Source organism: Lithobates pipiens, unplaced genomic scaffold, assembly GCF_037356315.1.
Source record: "Lithobates pipiens isolate NorthernLeopardFrog02 unplaced genomic scaffold, aLitPip1_a1.2 Scaffold_13, whole genome shotgun sequence".
NCBI lineage: Eukaryota > Metazoa > Chordata > Amphibia > Anura > Ranidae > Lithobates > Lithobates pipiens.
In genome coordinates this window covers 544260814-544279341 of record NW_027507718.1, presented here as the reverse complement: position 1 = coordinate 544279341, position 18528 = coordinate 544260814, and the positions used below count along the sequence as shown (strand labels likewise).

Here is an 18528-nt window from a genome sequence, read left to right as displayed (position 1 = left end):
TGCATCGATGCTGCCATTATATTCCACACCGCTAGTTGTTTATACAAGTGATTCATTCAGTGTGTTTTGTTGTGATTAGTTGATCACATGGTACAGATGGGCTGTGATTGACCCTGTCTGTACCACGTGATCACTGTGACCAATCACAGATAGCAACACATTTGTACACAATGAATGGCATGAAAGGAAGCCATCCATTGTTTACAATTGTCAGGTGATCTGCTGTGATTGGTCACAGCTAATCGCATGGTACAGATGGGCTGTAATTGGCCCTGTCTGTACCATGTGATCACTGTAACTAATCACAGCTAGCAACACATTTGTACACAATGAATGGCATGAAAGGAAGCCATCCATTGTTTACAATTGTCAGGGGATCTGCTGTGATTGGTCACACCGATCACATGGTACCAGCAGCGGGCTGTTACACTGATCAGTCATTGGCTGTGTCCAGCAGACACAGCCGGTGACAGATCATGCTGCAGAGTGGCCTAAGAGCTGCATGCAGGGCGCTGGACAAGCTCCAGGAAGATGTCAAATGACGTCCACCCAGAACGCCAGAAGTCCTGCCCGGCATATAGAAAAATTAATGGTGGGATGGAGAGCTGGCAACTCATTCTTCTGAATATAATGCTTTATTAATACAAGTGGAGTGTACAAAATCGTACAGTGACGTACGAGTTTCGACTGTTAGCTAACAGCCGAAACGCGTAAGCCGCTGTATTTTGTATGCTCCACCAGTATTGATAAAGCATTATATTTGAAAGAACGAGTTGCCAGCTCTCCATCATACTTTTCCATGTTGTGCTTGGGTGCAAGACACCATGAGCTAGCGCACCTTCTACCTGCCTCCTTGGGGAATCCATCTGGGCGCTGTCTCTATTTCTACATGATAGAGCCAATGAAAGGTCATGAGTGCATGCTGGGAAATCTCTGCTGTCCTTAGTTTGTGGTTTATGAATCCCCAGGTGGCCCCGGAGACTCGCGCCATCATTGACTGGATGCAGAAAATCCCCTTTGTCCTCAGCGCCAACCTCCACGGAGGGGAACTGGTGGTCTCCTACCCCTTCGACATGGCTCGTTCTTATTGGATGGCCAAGGAGCTGACCCCGACCCCAGACGACTCCATGTTTCGCTGGTTGTCCACAGCCTATGCTACCAGCCATCGCATCATGTCGGACGACAACCGCCGCATCTGTCACTACGATGACTTCATCAGAGTCGGCAACATCATCAACGGGGCAAACTGGCACACCGTGGCCGGAAGTGAGTACAAAATGAGCTGTGAGCATTCCCATTACCATGTTATTAAAGGGAACCTGGCGTGGCAGAAAGGAAGGCCATCTTCTGTAACTATGGTCATCCAGGGGTTGCTGGATTTTAACGGGTCCTCTTGACCTTTCTGCTGGTGATTTGCCCTATAAATGCCTCTCTAAAAGGCAACAGACAAACTGACTTCCACTTGTTTTTGCTTCGTTTTTGGGCTCCTTGTCCATCGAAGAGACAGTCAGGGGTACAGGATACTCAAAAACAGCAGCAAAAATCCCCTCTGCTCAGTAGTATCTTTACTACTACTTTACTTTAAACTCTCTGTCACAGGCTAGTGCAGATTTGGTAGTTTTAGGTATCTTCAGCCCCTCTCACAGGTCAGTTGTAGACCTTTAATCCCAAATGGGTAATTGATTAAGGAGGGTTCTTCTTCCACTTCCTCCCCAGTAAAGGGGCCAGAGAGGCATGGGCATGAACCAGACCTCCCAGTAACTGAACCCTCCCCAGGGGGCAGCAGACCAACTCTCATCCTCCTCAGACAACAGGTCCAGGAGGCAAGGGACCTTCTACCACTAGCGCAAAGCCTGGGAGGGAAAGGACCTCTCTATAAGGGGTGCCCACAATCCCTGTGCTGAGTTCCTGGATCTGTACATTACACCTGCTGTGCCCATTCTGCGGGGTCCCCCCCATCCCTGTGCTGAGTTCCTGGGTCTGTACACCTGCTGTGCCCATTATGAGGGGTTCCTGCCATCCCTGTGCTGAGTTCCCGGGTCTTTACACCCGCTGTGCTCATTATGAGGGGTTCCCACCATCCCTGTGCTGAGTTCCCAGGTCTGTACACCTGCTGTGCCCATTATGAGGGGTTCCCACCATCCCTGTGCTGAGTTCCCAGGTCTGTACACCCGCTGTGCCCATTATGAGGGGTTTCCACCATCCCTGTGCTGAGTTCCGAGGTCTGTACACCTGCTATGCCCATTATGAGGGGTTCCCACCATCCCTGTGCTGAGTACCCGGGTCTGTACACCCGCTGTGCCCATTATGAGGGGTTCCCACCATCCCTGTCCTGAGTTTCAGGGTCTGTACACCTGTTGTACCCATTATGAGGGCTTCCTGCCATCCCTGTGCTGAGTTCCAGGGTCTTTACACCTGCTGTGCCCATTATGAGGGGTTCCCACCATCCCTGTCCTGAGTTTCAGGGTCTGTACACCTGTTGTACCCATTATGAGGGCTTCCTGCCATCCCTGTGCTGAGTTCCCAGGTCTGTACACCCGCTGTGCTCATTATGAGGGGTTCCTGCCATTCCTGTGCTGAGTTCCCGGGTCTGTACACCCGCTGTGCCCATTATGAGGGGTTCCCACCATTCCTGTGCTGAGTTCCCGGGTCTGTACATCTGCTGTGCCCATTATGAGGGGTTCCCGCCATCCCTGTGCTGAGTTCCCGGGTCTGTACATCTGCTGTGCCCATTATGAGGGGTTCCCTCATCCCTGTGCTGAGTTCTCAGGTCTGTACACCCGCTGTGCCCATTATGAGGGGTTAATTTTGTTTATTGAAAATCTTACAAACAACAACTTATATACAATAAAACCATAATAAATAAATAAAACATATTTACAAAATAATTGAATATGACTATACAAACCAGAAAGAACAAGAACAAAATAAATGGTGCAAACTAAATTGCGCACAACATAATCCCTACGGGAGAGCCAGACTAAGGAACATCACCGTCACCATGCATGGAGCCTTCTATCAAAATTATATTTGATCTGAAAATCGAAGGGAGTGAAAGAAGAATACAAAGAAAAGCCGCACAACCCGAGATCAACAGGCAGCAGCTACAGAGCCCTGATATTCCTCCACACCTTTATCCAGGCCTTCTGCCGCTACCTGTCTTTCTCAAGACCCCGAATCTTCCCAACCTCACCCAGAATGTTCTGCACCACCACTTCCACAGGGAGGATTTTACCCCGTAAGGATACCCAACACCGTGCACTCCACGTGAAATAACGGACTACTAAACTAACTAAAAAAAAGCGCTTCCGAATCATAATCCCGACGAGTCTGGAAAGCCCCATACACCCACTCTGCATAACTCGTATGCATAGCCCATTATGAGGGGTTCCCACCATCCTTGCACCCAAAACTCTAAAGGTAGTAGATATAATATCTCGTCTTTATTCAACTTTCACTGTATATAGTATATGAATTCTGATTTCACCTCCAGCTCCACTTTCATGTCCAAACTGTCTTCCCTTCTGCACCCTCCAGGTATGAATGATTTCAGTTACCTTCACACCAACTGCTTTGAGGTGACGGTGGAGCTGTCCTGTGATAAGTTCCCTCACGAGGTGGAGCTTCCGACAGAGTGGGAGAATAACAAGGAGTCCCTGCTCATCTATATGGAACAGGTTGGTTTTGTACACCCCCATTCAAGCTATGAATTCTACAGATAAAGGCCATGACTTGTATAACTGTCCACCCCCATGTAGTTGGCAATTATCAAAGAATCACTGGAGTGAAGCTCAGATTACACACACCAGCTGTGGCTTATATTTAGGCATCTCTGGCAACAGTATATATAAAGTCCATACCTGCCAACAGTCCAGATTTTCCCGGGACATTCACGGATTTCAGCCCTATTTCCTGGGAAGTATCCTGAAAAATCTGTTTTGTCCCAGGCAAGGGCCGACCTGGCTGGAGTGTTTGTTCCCACCTTAAAAATGTTTCACTGTTTCGTCATCACCCGGCGCCACCCAGTGGCATCGCTAGAGGGGGCGATTGCCACACCTAGATTATGCCTTGACCCCGTGTGCCCCCCCCCCCCCCCGCTAAATTTCCATAGTTGCCAACTGTCCCACCCACCCAGCAGCTGTTCTGTGTACTGGTGGGTGGGTTTACAAGCACAGGTCTCTAGATGAGCAGTATAGCTAACCAATAGTATTGCTCATCTAGGAGAAAGAGAGAGATATCTCCAGTGCTATGTCTGCAGTCACTGACCGTCTCTTGTATCATGTCTACAGTCTCTGACCGTCTCTTGTATCATGTCTACAGTCTCTGACCGTCTCTTGTATCATGTCTACAGTCTCTGACCGTCTCTTGTATCATGTCTACAGTCTCTGACCGTCTCTTGTATCATGTCTGCAGTCTCTACACCGTCTCTTGTATCATGTCTGCAGTCTCTACACCGTCTCTTGTATCATGTCTGCAGTCTCTACACCGTCCCTTGTATCATGTCTGCAGTCTCTACACTGTCTCTTGTATCATGTCTGCAGTCTCTACACCGTCCCTTGTATCATGTCTACAGTCTCTGACCGTCTCTTGTATCATGTCTGCAGTCTCTACACCGTCTCTTGTATCATGTCTGCAGTCTCTACACCGTCTCTTGTATCATGTCTGCAGTCTCTACACCGTCCCTTGTATCATGTCTGCAGTCTCTGACGTCTCTTGTATCATGTCTACAGTCTCTGACCGTCTCTTGTATCATGTCTGCAGTCTCTACACCGTCCCTTGTATCATGTCTGCAGTCTCTACACTGTCTCTTGTATCATGTCTGCAGTCTCTACACCGTCCCTTGTATCATGTCTACAGTCTCTGACCGTCTCTTGTATCATGTCTGCAGTCTCTACACCGTCTCTTGTATCATGTCTGCAGTCTCTACACCGTCTCTTGTATCATGTCTGCAGTCTCTACACCGTCCCTTGTATCATGTCTACAGTCTCTACACCGTCCCTTGTATCATGTCTACAGTCTCTACACCATCTCTTGTATCATGTCTACAGTCTCTGACCGTCTCTTGTATCATGTCTACAGTCTCTAAACCATCTCTTGTATCATGTCTGCAGTCTCTGACGTCTCTTGTATCATGTCTACAGTCTCTGACCGTCTCTTGTATCATGTCTGCAGTCTCTACACCGTCTCTTGTATCATGTCTGCAGTCTCTACACCGTCTCTTGTATCATGTCTGCAGTCTCTACACCGTCCCTTGTATCATGTCTACAGTCTCTGGCCGTCTCTTGTATCATGTCTACAGTCTCTAAACCATCTCTTGTATCATGTCTGCAGTCTCTGACCGTCTCTTGTATCATGTCTGCAGTCTCTGACCGTCTCTTGTATCATGTCTACAGTCTCTGACCGTCTCTTGTATCATGTCTACAGTCTCTATACCGTCTCTTGTATCATGTCTACAGTCTCTGACCGTCTCTTGTATCATGTCTACAGTCTCTGACCTTCTCTTGTATCATGTCTACATTCTCTGACCGTCTCTTGTATCATGTCTGCAGTCTCTGACCATCTCTTGTATCATGTCTGCAGTCTCTGACCGTCTCTTGTATCATGTCTATAGTCTCTGACCGTCTCTTGTATCATGTCTACAGTCTCTATACCATCTCTCGTATCATGTCTGCAGTCTCTAAACCATCTCTTGTATCATGTCTGCAGTCTCTGACCGTCTCTTGTATCATGTCTGCAGTCTCTGACCGTCTCTTGTATCATGTCTACAGTCTCTGACCGTCTCTTGTATCATGTCTACAGTCTCTGACCGTCTCTTGTATCATGTCTACAGTCTCTAAACCATCTCTTGTATCATGTCTGCAGTCTCTGACCATCTCTTATATCATGTCTACAGTCTCTGACCGTCTCTTGTATCATGTCTACAGTCTCTGACCGTCTCTTGTATCATGTCTGCAGTCTCTACACCATCTCTTGTATCATGTCTGCAGTCTCTACACCTTCCCTTGTGTCATGTCTACAGTCTCTACACCGTCTCTTGTATCATGTCTACAGTCTCTGGCCGTGTCTTGTATCATGTCTACAGTCTCTGGCCGTGTCTTGTACCATGTCTACATTCTCTGACCGTCTCTTGTATGATGTCTAAAGTCTCTGACCATCTCTTGTATGATGTCTGCAGTCTCTGACCATCTCTTGTATCATGTCTGCAGTCTCTGACCATCTCTTGTATCATGTCTACAGTCCCTGTATCTGTTTAAGGAGGGGGATGGAAAATAACACTTTCACTGCCATAACCATAAATACAGGGGGGGGGGGGGGGCGGGTTGGGGGTTAACACATTTACTGCATTGTGCTGCACTACAAAAAATGCAGCAGGACTGAAATTGTAGAGTGTTGAGGTGCGAAAATGCGCTGCTATTGCACGGCTCTATGAAAAATCTCGGGGGCTGCACTTCAGGTCCCCTGAAAGTATTCCAGTTAACAGTGCTGTACATGAATAAAACAGGGTAAATACAAAAGTAACAATGTTATTCTATCTCACATCTGATGAATGTTTATAAACATAATAAACTTTGTATCTCTCTATCTCCAGTCTGATCAATGTTTACAAACAATGTTACTTTGTATTTCTCTAGCTCCTGTCTAAACAATATTTATAAACAATGTTACTTTGTATCTCTCTATCTCCGGTCTGATCAATGTTTAGAAACAATGTTACTTTGTCTCTCTCTATCTCCGGTCTGATCAATGTTTATAAACAATGTTACTTTGTATCTCTCTATTGCCTATCTGATCAATGTTTATAAATAATGCTACTTCGTATCGTTATCTCCCTTCTGATTAATTTATATAAACAAAGGGGGTATATAGATAGAGATACAAAGTCCTATCTGTCCCAAGAAAAACGTGTATAGTATGTTGGGGAAACCTACAAAAGCCAAAATGTGTAAGGTCCAGAATCAAGACAAAAATGAAAAAAAATAAATAAATAAAATGTTTTGGAACGTAAGTAGTTTGTAGAGGGGAACGGGTACAGGGACTTGAGTTGTAATTGAAGTGGAAAAAGTCAGTTCAATCTCCAGGCTGTGTTGTCCGGAAGGGGAGCCTAGATCACATGACCAGATAAATGAAATGACAAATTCTTTAGTAAGCAGGGCCATTCATATTCCATATGTTTATCTATATGCCCTGGTTACAGCTTTAAACAATAGGATGTTATTCTGTACATACCCTGTTTCCCCTAAAATAAGACCTAGTGTGATTGTCGGTGATAGCTGCAATAAAAGCCCTACCCCCCAAATAAGCCCTAGTTAAAGTCCTTGTAGTCTTCTTTTCAGGGTAGGGCTTATTTTTGAGGAAACAGAGTAGGGCTTATTTGGGTGGTAGGGCTTATATTGCAGCCAACACCGACAATCACGCTAGGTCTTATTTTAGGGGAAACAGGGTAGCATCTAGATGTAAGAAGGATTATTTTTTTTTCTATTTGTAGGTCCATCGGGGGATAAAAGGCGTGGTCCGGGACAAGGACACAGGCAAAGGTGTTCCTGAAGCCATCATAGCGGTAGATGGACTCAACCATCACATCCGCACAGGTAAGCGGTTCCATAAAGTACCTGTGACAATGGCAGCTGAAAACAACTATAGCGGACTCGAGACTCTCAGAAATTTGAGATATCCAGGAGGAGCATTGATCTTCTGGTTCCCCGCTGTGCTCAGTGTTTCTCCCACCAACCTCTACACCACCTCTTGTAGTGACCACCACTGAGCCCAGTGTTGGATCAGGAGAACCACTCTCCTAGCCCCTGTACACACGGTCGGACATTCCGACAACCAAACCTGCCGGATTTTGTCCGTCGGATCTTGTCCGAAACTGTTGCATACACACGGTCGAACAATGTTTTCGAAAAATCAGATCTTTCAGAACGCGATGACGTAATTTCGTTACGATGGGACTACGTTCAGGCTAGTAGCCAATAGCTTTGATGTAGGAATTTGATCTGAGCAATGATCGGAGTATGTCCTATCGGACCAGTTGGTCGGAAAATATTTCCAACAAGTTGGAAAATTTGGTCCGACGGATATTCCGACGGAAACAGTCCGATGCAGACCACACACAGTCGGATTATCCGACAACACGGTCCGATAGGACACATTCCGACGGATTCTCCGAGTGTGTGTACAAGGGCCTAGACGTGTCAGGGAGCCCATAACTTTTGAGTATGTATCTTTATTTTATATAAGCCTGATAGATATGCGTAAATACGTGGTGACCCTGCCAGTCCTGTTGTATTCTTCTGCAATATTTTGATGATACTAAAATATTTCAGAAGAATAGCGCTGTGTTGGTCAGTTTGCATCCTTTAGAACCTAAATTGGAGCTGCAGTACAACGTGTTGACACACAGAGTGCATATAGTTCTGTAGTCCACCTGGTTTGGCCTGGAGTAAAGATTCAAAAAAAAAAAAAATCTGTTTCTCTTTCTTCAGCTCTTGATGGAGACTACTGGAGGCTCCTCAATCCAGGAGACTATGAGGTCACCGCTAAGGCTGAGGGCTATCACTCGTCTACCAAGTCGTGTCACGTCTCTTATGAAGACCGACCCACCATCTGCGATTTTTACATCTCCAAGACACCCAAGCAACGTTTGAAGGAACTGCTGGCCAAAGGAGCAAAATTACCAAAAGAGCTAATTCTACGTCTGCGCCAGATTCAAACTCGCAAGCTGAAGGCCAGCGCCAAGAAATCCAAGTGAAAGAGGCCAAAGTATTACTAACAAACTCTGGTCACCCAGTTCCAAAATCCTTCACCCGACATAAAAATGAATTTGTTCTTCCCATCCATAGTACCGCTGGTGGGACGTTCTGAAATCATCATTGTGCGCATTTACATATGATAGAGAAGTCTGAACGGTAACATATAAACCTTTCAGATGTTCTGTAGGTTTAAGGACGTTTAAAGGTCCTAAAGTTGAAAAGTCATTGCTAAAGAGTTTGATTTTCTCTACTTGTTTTATGAAAAAGGTGAATTCTTCGTTTCTAGTTGGAACAATCCACCAAATATGGCTCAGACGTTTAAGAGTTAGTAGTAGTTGGTCACATCCAACTGGACTTGTTCTCTAATGTTGAAGATGTTCCATAGCTTCTCCAAGCCATTTCCCCAGTTCTGATGAGTGTCTGGGACATACCCCAGCAATGTAGCCACAAAGGTAGCACAGACACCTTGATCCAATCACCAATGAAACGTGTAGATGTTGACTGTCCAAGAATGGGATGGGAGGTGTGAAAGTCCTGGAACCACCATGTTGCAGTTTCATAATCCCACCCTTGGTGTCCTCCTAGGTTCTAGTCACCTTGTCATTGAATCGACATAGAGGTGTTACTTGTTTTATGAAAAAGGTGAAGTCTACGTTTCTAGTTGGAACAATCCACCAAATATGGCTCAGACATTTAAAAGTTAGTAGTAGTTGGTCACATCCAACTGGACTTGTTCTCTAATTTTGAAGATGTTCCATAGCTTATCCAAGCCATTTCCCCAGTTTTGATGAGTGTCTGGGACATACCCCAGCAATGTAGCCACATAGGAAGCACAGACACCTTGATCCAATCACCAATGAAATGTGTAGATGTTGACTGTCCAAGAATGGGATGGGAGGTGTAGAGGACCTGGAACCACCATGTTGCAGTTTTATAATCCCACCCTTGGTGTCCTCCTAGGTTCTAGTCACATTGTCATTGAATCGGCATAGAGGTGTTACTTGTTTTATGAAAAAGGTGAAGTCTACCTTTCTAGTTGGAACAATCCACCAAATATGGCTCAGACATTTAAAAGTTAGGAGTAGTTGGTCACATCCAACTGGACTTGTTCTCTAATGTTGATCAAGGTGTCTGTGCCACAAAGGAAGCACAGACACCTTGATCCAATCACCAATGAAACGTGTAGATGTTGACTTTCCAAGAATGGGATGGGAGGTGTGAAAGTCCTGGAACCACCATGTTGCAGTTTTATAATCCCACCCTTGGTGTCCTCCTAGGTTCTAGTCACATTGTCATTATTAGGTCAATGATGTCACCCCAGCCATTTCCCCAGTTCTGATGAGTGTCTGGGACATACCCCAGCAATGTAGCCACAAAGGAAGCACAGACACCTTGATCCAATCACCAATGAAATGTGTAGATGTTGACTGTCCAAGAATGGGATGGGAGGTGTGAAAGTCCTGGAACCACCATGTTGCAGTTTCATAATCCCACCCTTGGTGTCCTCCTAGGTTCTAGTCACCTTGTCATTGAATCGGTATAGAGGTGTTAAATGGATTATACCTGGAAGACAGAATGCAATGCCCCCCACCCCGGTTGTCCTCTTTGTCCAACATGTGTACCTTACTCTCTCTTTTTTCCTTAAGGTTTGAGAAAATTGGGATGAACTTGGGGTTTGGTCAGAGCCGGGTTCAGTCAAAAACCAGCTGTTGTTGTTGGGGTAATGAGCTGCAAGTGGGGGAATCCTTGCCCGGACACTGACATACACAAAAGGAACAGGGGTGCTCATGACATCATTAATATTGGCACACTGCCATTGGCCTAATATGGTCATGTGTCCATATTAGGTCAATGATGTCACCCCCACCCCTTTGTGTACGTCAACTGCGAGCCAGGGAATCTCCATTTTCACAGCACATTGGGCAGTCAATGGCAGCTATCGTATGGGTTTGGACTGAACCCAAGCTCCACACTAGTCTTGGCCAGTAGAATTTGTCCTCCTTTGCTGGACCGTTCTTTGTTATCTCTCAATGCATAGGTATGTTCCCATCACTCATTAGAACTGAAGAAATGGCTTTGGATAGGCTATGAAAATTTCTCAACAATACGGAAGAAGTAGAGTTGACAAACTACTACTAGATCTACCATGACCTGGAGAAACGAGAACTTTCACAGAGACATTTGAAGGCATTATTTCAATATTCATAAGATCTATGAGGGCCTAGCTTCTTTATCGTTAGTTGTTAATAACGATGGCAATCTGAAGACATTGGATGATCTGCTGGAGTTTTTTGGATCCGTAATTAGGAAATGAGATTGAAGCGGATGCGAATAGCACTGGTCTATTCTCGTTCACCCGGATATTAGTAATAAACGTGCAGATTTTTTGTTGCTGGTTCGAGTTCTGGGGACTCTGGTGGTGACATCTCTGCACCCATGTTCTCCATTAAGCCAACCATAGATGGAGTGATTTTCTTTCCTGCAACCACAAATTGCAGGAAAGAAAATCGCTTGATTCCCCCATCAACACAGTGTTGTTGGGGGAATCTCTCCCACGGAGCCATTTTGTTCTCCCGGCAGGTACGGCTCCCCCCCCTCCCATAATAACCCTACCCCAACATGGTTCGAATCTCGACCAGTTTAGCAGGAACCAGCCAAGATTCAAACCATGTATGGGTTGATAGCGGCAGGGATTCCCCTGAGCCATTTTGTTCTCCCGGCAGGGACGGCTCCCCCCTCCCATAATAACCCGACCCCTACATGGTTCGAATCTCGGCCAGTTCAGCAGGAACCAGCCGAGGTTCGAACAATGTATGGGTTGATGGGGGAATCCTTACCGCTGAGCCATTTTGTTCTCCCGGCAGGGACGGCTCCCCCCTCCCCATAATAACCCCACCCCTACATGGTTCGAATCTCGGCCAGTTCAGCAGGAACCAGCCGAGGTTCGAACCATGTATGGGTTGATGGTGGAATCCTTGCCACTGAGCCATTTTTTTCTCCCGGCAGGGACGGCTCCCCCCCTTCCAATAATAACCCCACCCCTACATGGTTCGAATCTCGGCCTGTTCAGCAGGAACCAGCCAAGGTTCGAACCATGTATGGGTTGATGGGGGTATCCCCGCCGCTGAGCCATTTTGTTCTCCCGGCAGGGACGGCTCCCCCCCTTCCCATAATAACCCCACCCCTACATGGTTCGAATCTCGGCCAGTTCAGCAGGAACCAGCCAAGGTTCGAACCATGTATAGGTTGATGGGGGAATCCTTGCCGCTGAGCCATTTTGTTCTCCCGGCAGGGACGGCTCCCCCCTTCCCATAATAACCCCACCCCTACATGGTTCGAATCTTGGCCAGTTCAGCAGGTACCAGCCAAGGTTCGAACCATGTATGGGTTGATGGGGGAATCCTTGCCGCTGAGCCATTTTGTTCTCCCGGCAGGGACGGCTCCCCCCTTCCCATAATAACCCCACCCCTACATGGTTCGAATCTCGACCAGTTCAGCAGGAACCTGACGAGATTTAAATCATGTATGGGAAAGCTGAAAGTACCCAAGTTGATCAATCGAAAAGGCTTGTTGTACCGAAGTTGATCGATTGATCAACTTGGGTACTTTCAGCTTCCCCATACATGGTTTAAATCTCGTCAGGTCCCTGCTGAACTGACCGAGGTTCAAACCATGTAGGGGGGCAGGCTGAATGTACCCAAGTTGATCGATCTATAAATTTTGGGTACAACCAGCCTGAAGGATTTTACATTCGAACCGTCTATGGCCAGCTTTAGGTTTATCCTACATTGCGGAGAATACATCAGATGAATAAGATCCCTCCTACTACAACAGGAGGAACAAAGGACCATCACCATTTCTGGTGTGGAAATCTAACCAACTGCTGAGTAAATCAGGTCATCGGCGCCCACTAATACCACAAATATGACTGTTTGTGGACTGACCATTCAAAAAAATAAAAATAAATCATCTGCTTTATATTCACTTAAAGCAATTTATAAATTTAAAGTGACTGCACTGTCCACATATGCTGCATTTTTCAATGTTTGGGATTTTTAATGACCACATGACCCCATGGAGAACCATCTTCTATTTCATTTAGTAGGCATTGCAGTGGTGGACGGTGACGTGTGTATGGAAGATGTTCTTACAGGCTGGGACTGCTTAGAACAAGTTGTGTACATAATGTAACTTCTAATCTTTTCTATACTTTGTGAGCTGTTGTTGAAATGCCGGCATTCATATATATATACTTGCTAGTCAAGTGACATCGGTAGGATCTAATAAAATATAATTGCCTCAAACTTGTCTGATTTTATGTTGTACATGCAAAATGTTCCAAGGGCTGGGCAGTGGACTTTCTACAATCTACTGGGTCACTGGGAACTGGCAATCGACACTATATTTTTCAAAAGTATTGGGACACCCGCCTTTACATACATGCGAACTTTAATGGCATCATAGTCTAAAGCTGGCCATACACCATACAATTTTCTTATTCAATTTCCTTTAGATTTACCTTTAGACTATGTAGTACAAGGGCCTGTCTGATTGCACACAAATTGAAAGTATTTAGATTTGACCTCATATTATATGGTTTTGGTAAATCTATAGAAGAAAATTTTATAATATATGGCCAGCATTAGTCCGTAGGGTTCAATATTGAGTTGGCCCACCCTCTGCAGCTTCAACTCTTCTGGGAAGGCCGTCCACAAGGTTTAGGAGTGTGTCTATGGGAATGTTTGACCATTCTTCCCAGAAGAGCATTTGTGAGGTCAGGACGAGAAGGCCTGGCTCTCAGTCTCCAATCTAATTCATCCCAAAGGTGTTCTATCGGGTTGAGGTCAGGACTCCGTGCAGGCCAGTCAAGTTCCTCCACCCCAAACTCGCTCATCCATGTCTTTATGCCCCTTGCTTTGTGCACTGGTCCAAATCATTTGGTGGAGGGGGGATTATGGTGTGGGGGGGTTGTTTTTCAGGGGTTGGGCTTGGCCCCTTTAGTTCCAGTGACGGGAACATTTAAGGCGTCAGCATACCAAGACATTTTGGACAACTTCATGTTCCCAACTTTGTGGGAACAGTTTGGGGGACGGCCCCTTCCTGTTCCAACATGACTGCCCACCAGTGCACAAAGCAAGGTCCATAAAGACATAGAGGAGCGAGTTTGGGGTGGAGGAACTTGGCTGGCCTGATTTCAACCTTTTATAGAACATCTTTGGGATGAATTAGAGCAGAGACTGCAAGCCAGGCCCTCTCGTCCACATCAGTGCCTGACCTCACAAATGCGCTTCTGGAAGAATGGTTGAACATTCCCATAGACACATCTCCTAAACCTTGTGGACGGCCTTCCCAGAAGAGTTGAAGCTGTTATAGCTGCAAAGGGTGGGCCGACTCAATATTGAACCCTACGGACTAAGACTGGGATGCCATTAACGTTCGTGTGTGTGTGTATATATATATATGTAAATGCAGGTGTCCCAATACTTTTGACCATGACTGGATCACAATGGCTGGGCGATATACTTTCTAATGGACCACTATGGCTAGGTCATATACTTCCTACCTGACCACCAGAGATTGGGCAATATAGCTTCCACTGTGCAATGTAGTTCTACTGGGTCACTAGGGACTGGGCAATATGATTTCTAATGGGAGACCATGTCTTCACATTAAAAATCCTAACTTGACCACCAGAGACTAGACAATATGGTTCTACTGGGCCACCATGACTGAGCGTTACAAATCCTACTGAGCTATTAGAGACCGGCCAATATATTGCCTAGTCTCTGATGGCCCAGAACTATGATTGCAGCTTGGTAATTTTTTTACTTTTTGCTATAATAAATATCCCCCAAAAATGAATAAAAATAAGCATATATTGATTGGTTTGCGCAAAAGTTATAGCGTCTACAAAATAGTTATTATTTTTTTTTTTTTTACTAGTAATGGCGGCGATCTGCGATTTTTATCGGGACTGCGACATTACGGCAGACACGTCGGACAATTCGGACACATTTTTGGGACCATTGTCATTTATACAGCGATCAGTGCTATAAAAATGCACTGATTACTGTAAAAATGTCACTGGCAGGGAAGCAGGTTAACACTAGGGGGCGATCAATGGGGTTAAGTGTGTTCCCTAGTGTGTGTTCTAACTGAAGGGGGGAGGGGACAGTGTAGGGGAGATGACGGATCGCTGTTCATGCTCTGTATGAACACACGATCTGTCTCTTCTCCCCTCAGAGGACCGGAAACTGTGTGACTACACACACACACAGATCCCGGTTCTCCGTGTGTTAGAAGCGATCGCGGGTCACGATCACCGCCGGGCACTCGCATCGGGCTTCATTCCTAGTGGCCACAGGGAGAAGCGACGTTATATAACGTTGTTTCGCCCAGTCGTGCCATTCTGCCACAGTACAACTGCGGCGGCTGGTCGGCAAGGGGTTAAAAAGAGGCACATCTAAATATGCAGGCATCGGGGGTAAAGCTGTCTACATAGACCATCCTCCGCACCGCCATCATCTCTTTCACGCTGCGCTCCACAAGCACTTCAAGCCTCGCTTTCAGATCGTTCTACTGCAGGATAGTCTTCCCGGGTCACGATTGCAGACTGACATCGGTGAGAGCCGGCAGTGTGGAGGACGGTCTTTACCCCGGATCCCTACATACTTAGATGTGCTAAAGTCTTGTACCTTCATTAAATGTAACCATATTGCTACACTTAGGAGGCGCCTCTCTTCTCTTTTATACTCTGGAGCGCCTGCTGGATTTTACTTCTAACCCCCTTGTGGAGGCTTCCATTTGTGGATGGACGTTTTATGGTTACACAACCTGATCACATTGCTAGAATCTTTTCATATGGACTATAAGCTATATGGTATAAATGGTTGTGGAACGAATCATCTGAGTCTCCATTATTTCTTATGGGGAAATTCGCTTTGATATACGAGTGCTTTGGATTACAAGCACATTTCCGGGAACAAATTATGCTCGCAATCCAAGGTTCTACTGTATAGGCCTAAGTGTTTAGCCAATGTACCTTTGTGTTGGTGGATCCCCTCAAGCCAACGCGTTTCTCAACTAGTTTCTTCAGGACCAGTTGAGGATCATGCATGCAGGGCCAAACTCGGCCCGGTGCACACAGAGCCTTTCGCTTTCTTTGCTGTTGTACGGGTGCCTTCCGGCCACCAAGATAAATACACCTCCTTGGGATGAGACATTTTGAAGGAGGCGCCATATTGCAGTGTCCCGTTACACCAGTCCAGCTAGGCCGCGTACACACGGGCGGACTGTTGGCTCAACTTTGTCCGCTGAACAGTGTTTCAGCGGACAGTCCGCTCGTGTGTGGGGCTTCAGCGGACAGTTTCAGCGGACAGTTTGACGAACAAAGTTTTTCGGAAATTCCGAAAAACTGTCCGCTGAAACTTGGTTTGAGCAAACAGTCCGCCCGTGTGTAGGCTACTTTCGAAATGAGCAAACTGTTCCCGCTCGGAGGGAAGTCTGCTCATTTCGAGCGCGTGTGCAGGTAGGTGGGGCCCGCGACGGAGACGTCGCGGGCTCCGCCGCCTGGAATGGACTTAAAGGGGAACCCCAACGCCGAAAAAAATCGGCGTGGGGGTCCCCCCAAAGTCCACAACAGACCCTTGTCCGAGCACGCTACCCGGCCGGCCAGGAAAGGGGGGCGAGCGAGCGCGCCCCCCCTCCTGAGCCGTACCAGGCCGCGTGCCCTCAACATGGGGGGTGCCTTGGGGAAGGGGGGGCCGTGCGGCCCCCCCACCCCAAAGCACCTTGTCCCCATGTTGATGAGGACAAGGGCCTCTTCCCGACAACCCTGGCCGTTGGTTGTCGGGGTCTGCGGGCGGGGGGCTTATCGGAATCCGGGAGCCCCCTTTAATAAGGGGGCCCCCGGATACCGGCCCCCCACCCTATGTGAATGAGTATGGGGTACAATGTACCCCTACCCATTCACCTGTAAAATAAAAGTACCCAAAAAAAAACACAACACACGAGATAAAATATTTTATTGCACAGCTCCGGGGGTCTTCCGTCTTCGGGGGTCTTCTCGCCGGACTCCTCCGCTATCTTCTTGTAGCTCTTTTGCTAGCGGAGGAGTCCGGCTTTCTTCCTCGCCGCCGGCCTCTTCTCCCGACTTCGGGGGTCTTGTCCCCCTCTTCGGTTCTTCTGCCGGGCCACCGCGCCTTCTTATAGCTCTTTTGCAGGCGGTGGACCGGTCTTCTGTCGCCGCCTTCCGTTCTTCTGTCGCCGCCTTCCGTTCTTCTGCCGGGCCACCGCGCCTTCTTATAGCTCTTTTGCAGGCGGTGGCCCGGTCTTCTGTCGCCGCCGCCTTCCGTTCTTGTTCTTCTTCTTGTTCTTCTTGTTCTTCTCCAGGAGATGTTGACACGTCGCTCTCTCCGGCCGGAATGCCAGAGCCGCGCTGAGCGGCCACTTATATAGTGACAATGGGGCGGTGTCACATGGTATATGTCACATGGGTTGGTCACATGGGTTGATGTCACATGGGGACTATGACATCGTAAGGGGGCGGGGTCACCATGTGACCAACCCATGTGACATATACCATGTGACACCGCCCCATTGTCACTATATAAGTGGCCGCTCAGCGCGGCTCTGGCATTCCGGCCGGAGAGAGCGACGTGTCAACATCTCCCGGAGAAGAACAAGAAGAACAAGAAGAAGAACAAGAACGGAAGGCGACAGCGACAGCGGCGACAGAAGACCGGGCCACCGCCTGCAAAAGAGCTATAAGAAGGCGCGGTGGACCGGCAGAAGAACGGAAGGCGGCGACAGAAGAACGGAAGGCGGCGACAGAAGACCGGGCCACCGCCTGCAAAAGAGCTATAAGAAGGCGCGGTGGCCCGGCAGAAGAACCGAAGAGGGGGACAAGACCCCTGAAGTCGGGAGAAGAGGCCGGCGGCGGGGAGGAAGAAAGCCGGACTCCTCCGCTAGCAAAAGAGCTACAAGAAGATAGCGGAGGAGTCCGGCGAGAAGACCCCCAAAGACGGAAGACCCCCGGAGCTGTGCAATAAAATATTTTATCTCGTGTGTTGTGTTTTTTTTTGGGTACTTTTATTTTACAGGTGAATGGGTAGGGGTACATTGTACCCCATACTCATTCACATAGGGTGGGGGACCGGTATCCGGGGCCCCCTTATTAAAGGGGGCTCCCGGATTCCGATAAGCCCCCCGCCCGCAGACCCCGACAACCAACGGCCAGGGTTGTCAGGAAGAGGCCCTTGTCCTCATCAACATGGGGACAAGGTGCTTTGGGGTGGGGGGGCCGCGCGGCCCCCCCTTCCCCAAGGCACCCCCCATGTTGAGGGCACGCGGCCTGGTACGGCTCAGGAGGGGGGGCGCGCTCGCTCGCCCCCCTTTCCTGGCCGGCCGGGTAGCGTGCTCGGACAAGGGTCTGTTGTGGACTTTGGGGGGACCCCCAAGCCGATTTTTTTCGGCGTTGGGGTTCCCCTTTAAGTCCATTCCAGGCGGCGGAGCCCGCGACGTCTCCGTCGCGGGCCCCGCCTACCTTGACACGCGCTCGAAATGAGCGGACTTGCCTCGTGTGTGGGCGAGTCCGCTCATTTCAAAAGTTGCGCGGACTTAGTACGACGAACAAAGTTTGCCCTATTTGTCCGCTCAAAAAGTGCCGTGTGTGGGCGTGTTCGTTCATTCAAAAGTTTGAGCGGACTGTTTGACGAACTTAGTTTCGGCAGACAGTCCCCGCGTGTGTACGCCGCCCTAGACTCTGCCACCCATCTCC

General features: G+C 47.8%; 1 protein-coding gene across 2 annotated transcripts in view; it reads left to right on the top strand.

Annotated features, from left to right (window-relative positions):
* The window catches only part of LOC143975800 (inactive carboxypeptidase-like protein X2), a 162703-nt gene extending 149649 nt beyond the window's left edge, over nucleotides 1–13054 (top strand). For both annotated transcript variants that reach the window (XM_077478340.1, XM_077478339.1), the window contains 4 exons: nucleotides 969–1266; nucleotides 3538–3677; nucleotides 7487–7589; nucleotides 8484–13054. In XM_077478340.1, coding sequence (XP_077334466.1) covers nucleotides 969–1266; nucleotides 3538–3677; nucleotides 7487–7589; nucleotides 8484–8749 — 807 coding nt within the window. In that variant the 3' untranslated portion in view covers nucleotides 8750–13054. The remainder of the gene's footprint in view (nucleotides 1–968; nucleotides 1267–3537; nucleotides 3678–7486; nucleotides 7590–8483) is intronic.
* Nucleotides 13055–18528: the final 5474 nt, after the last annotated feature.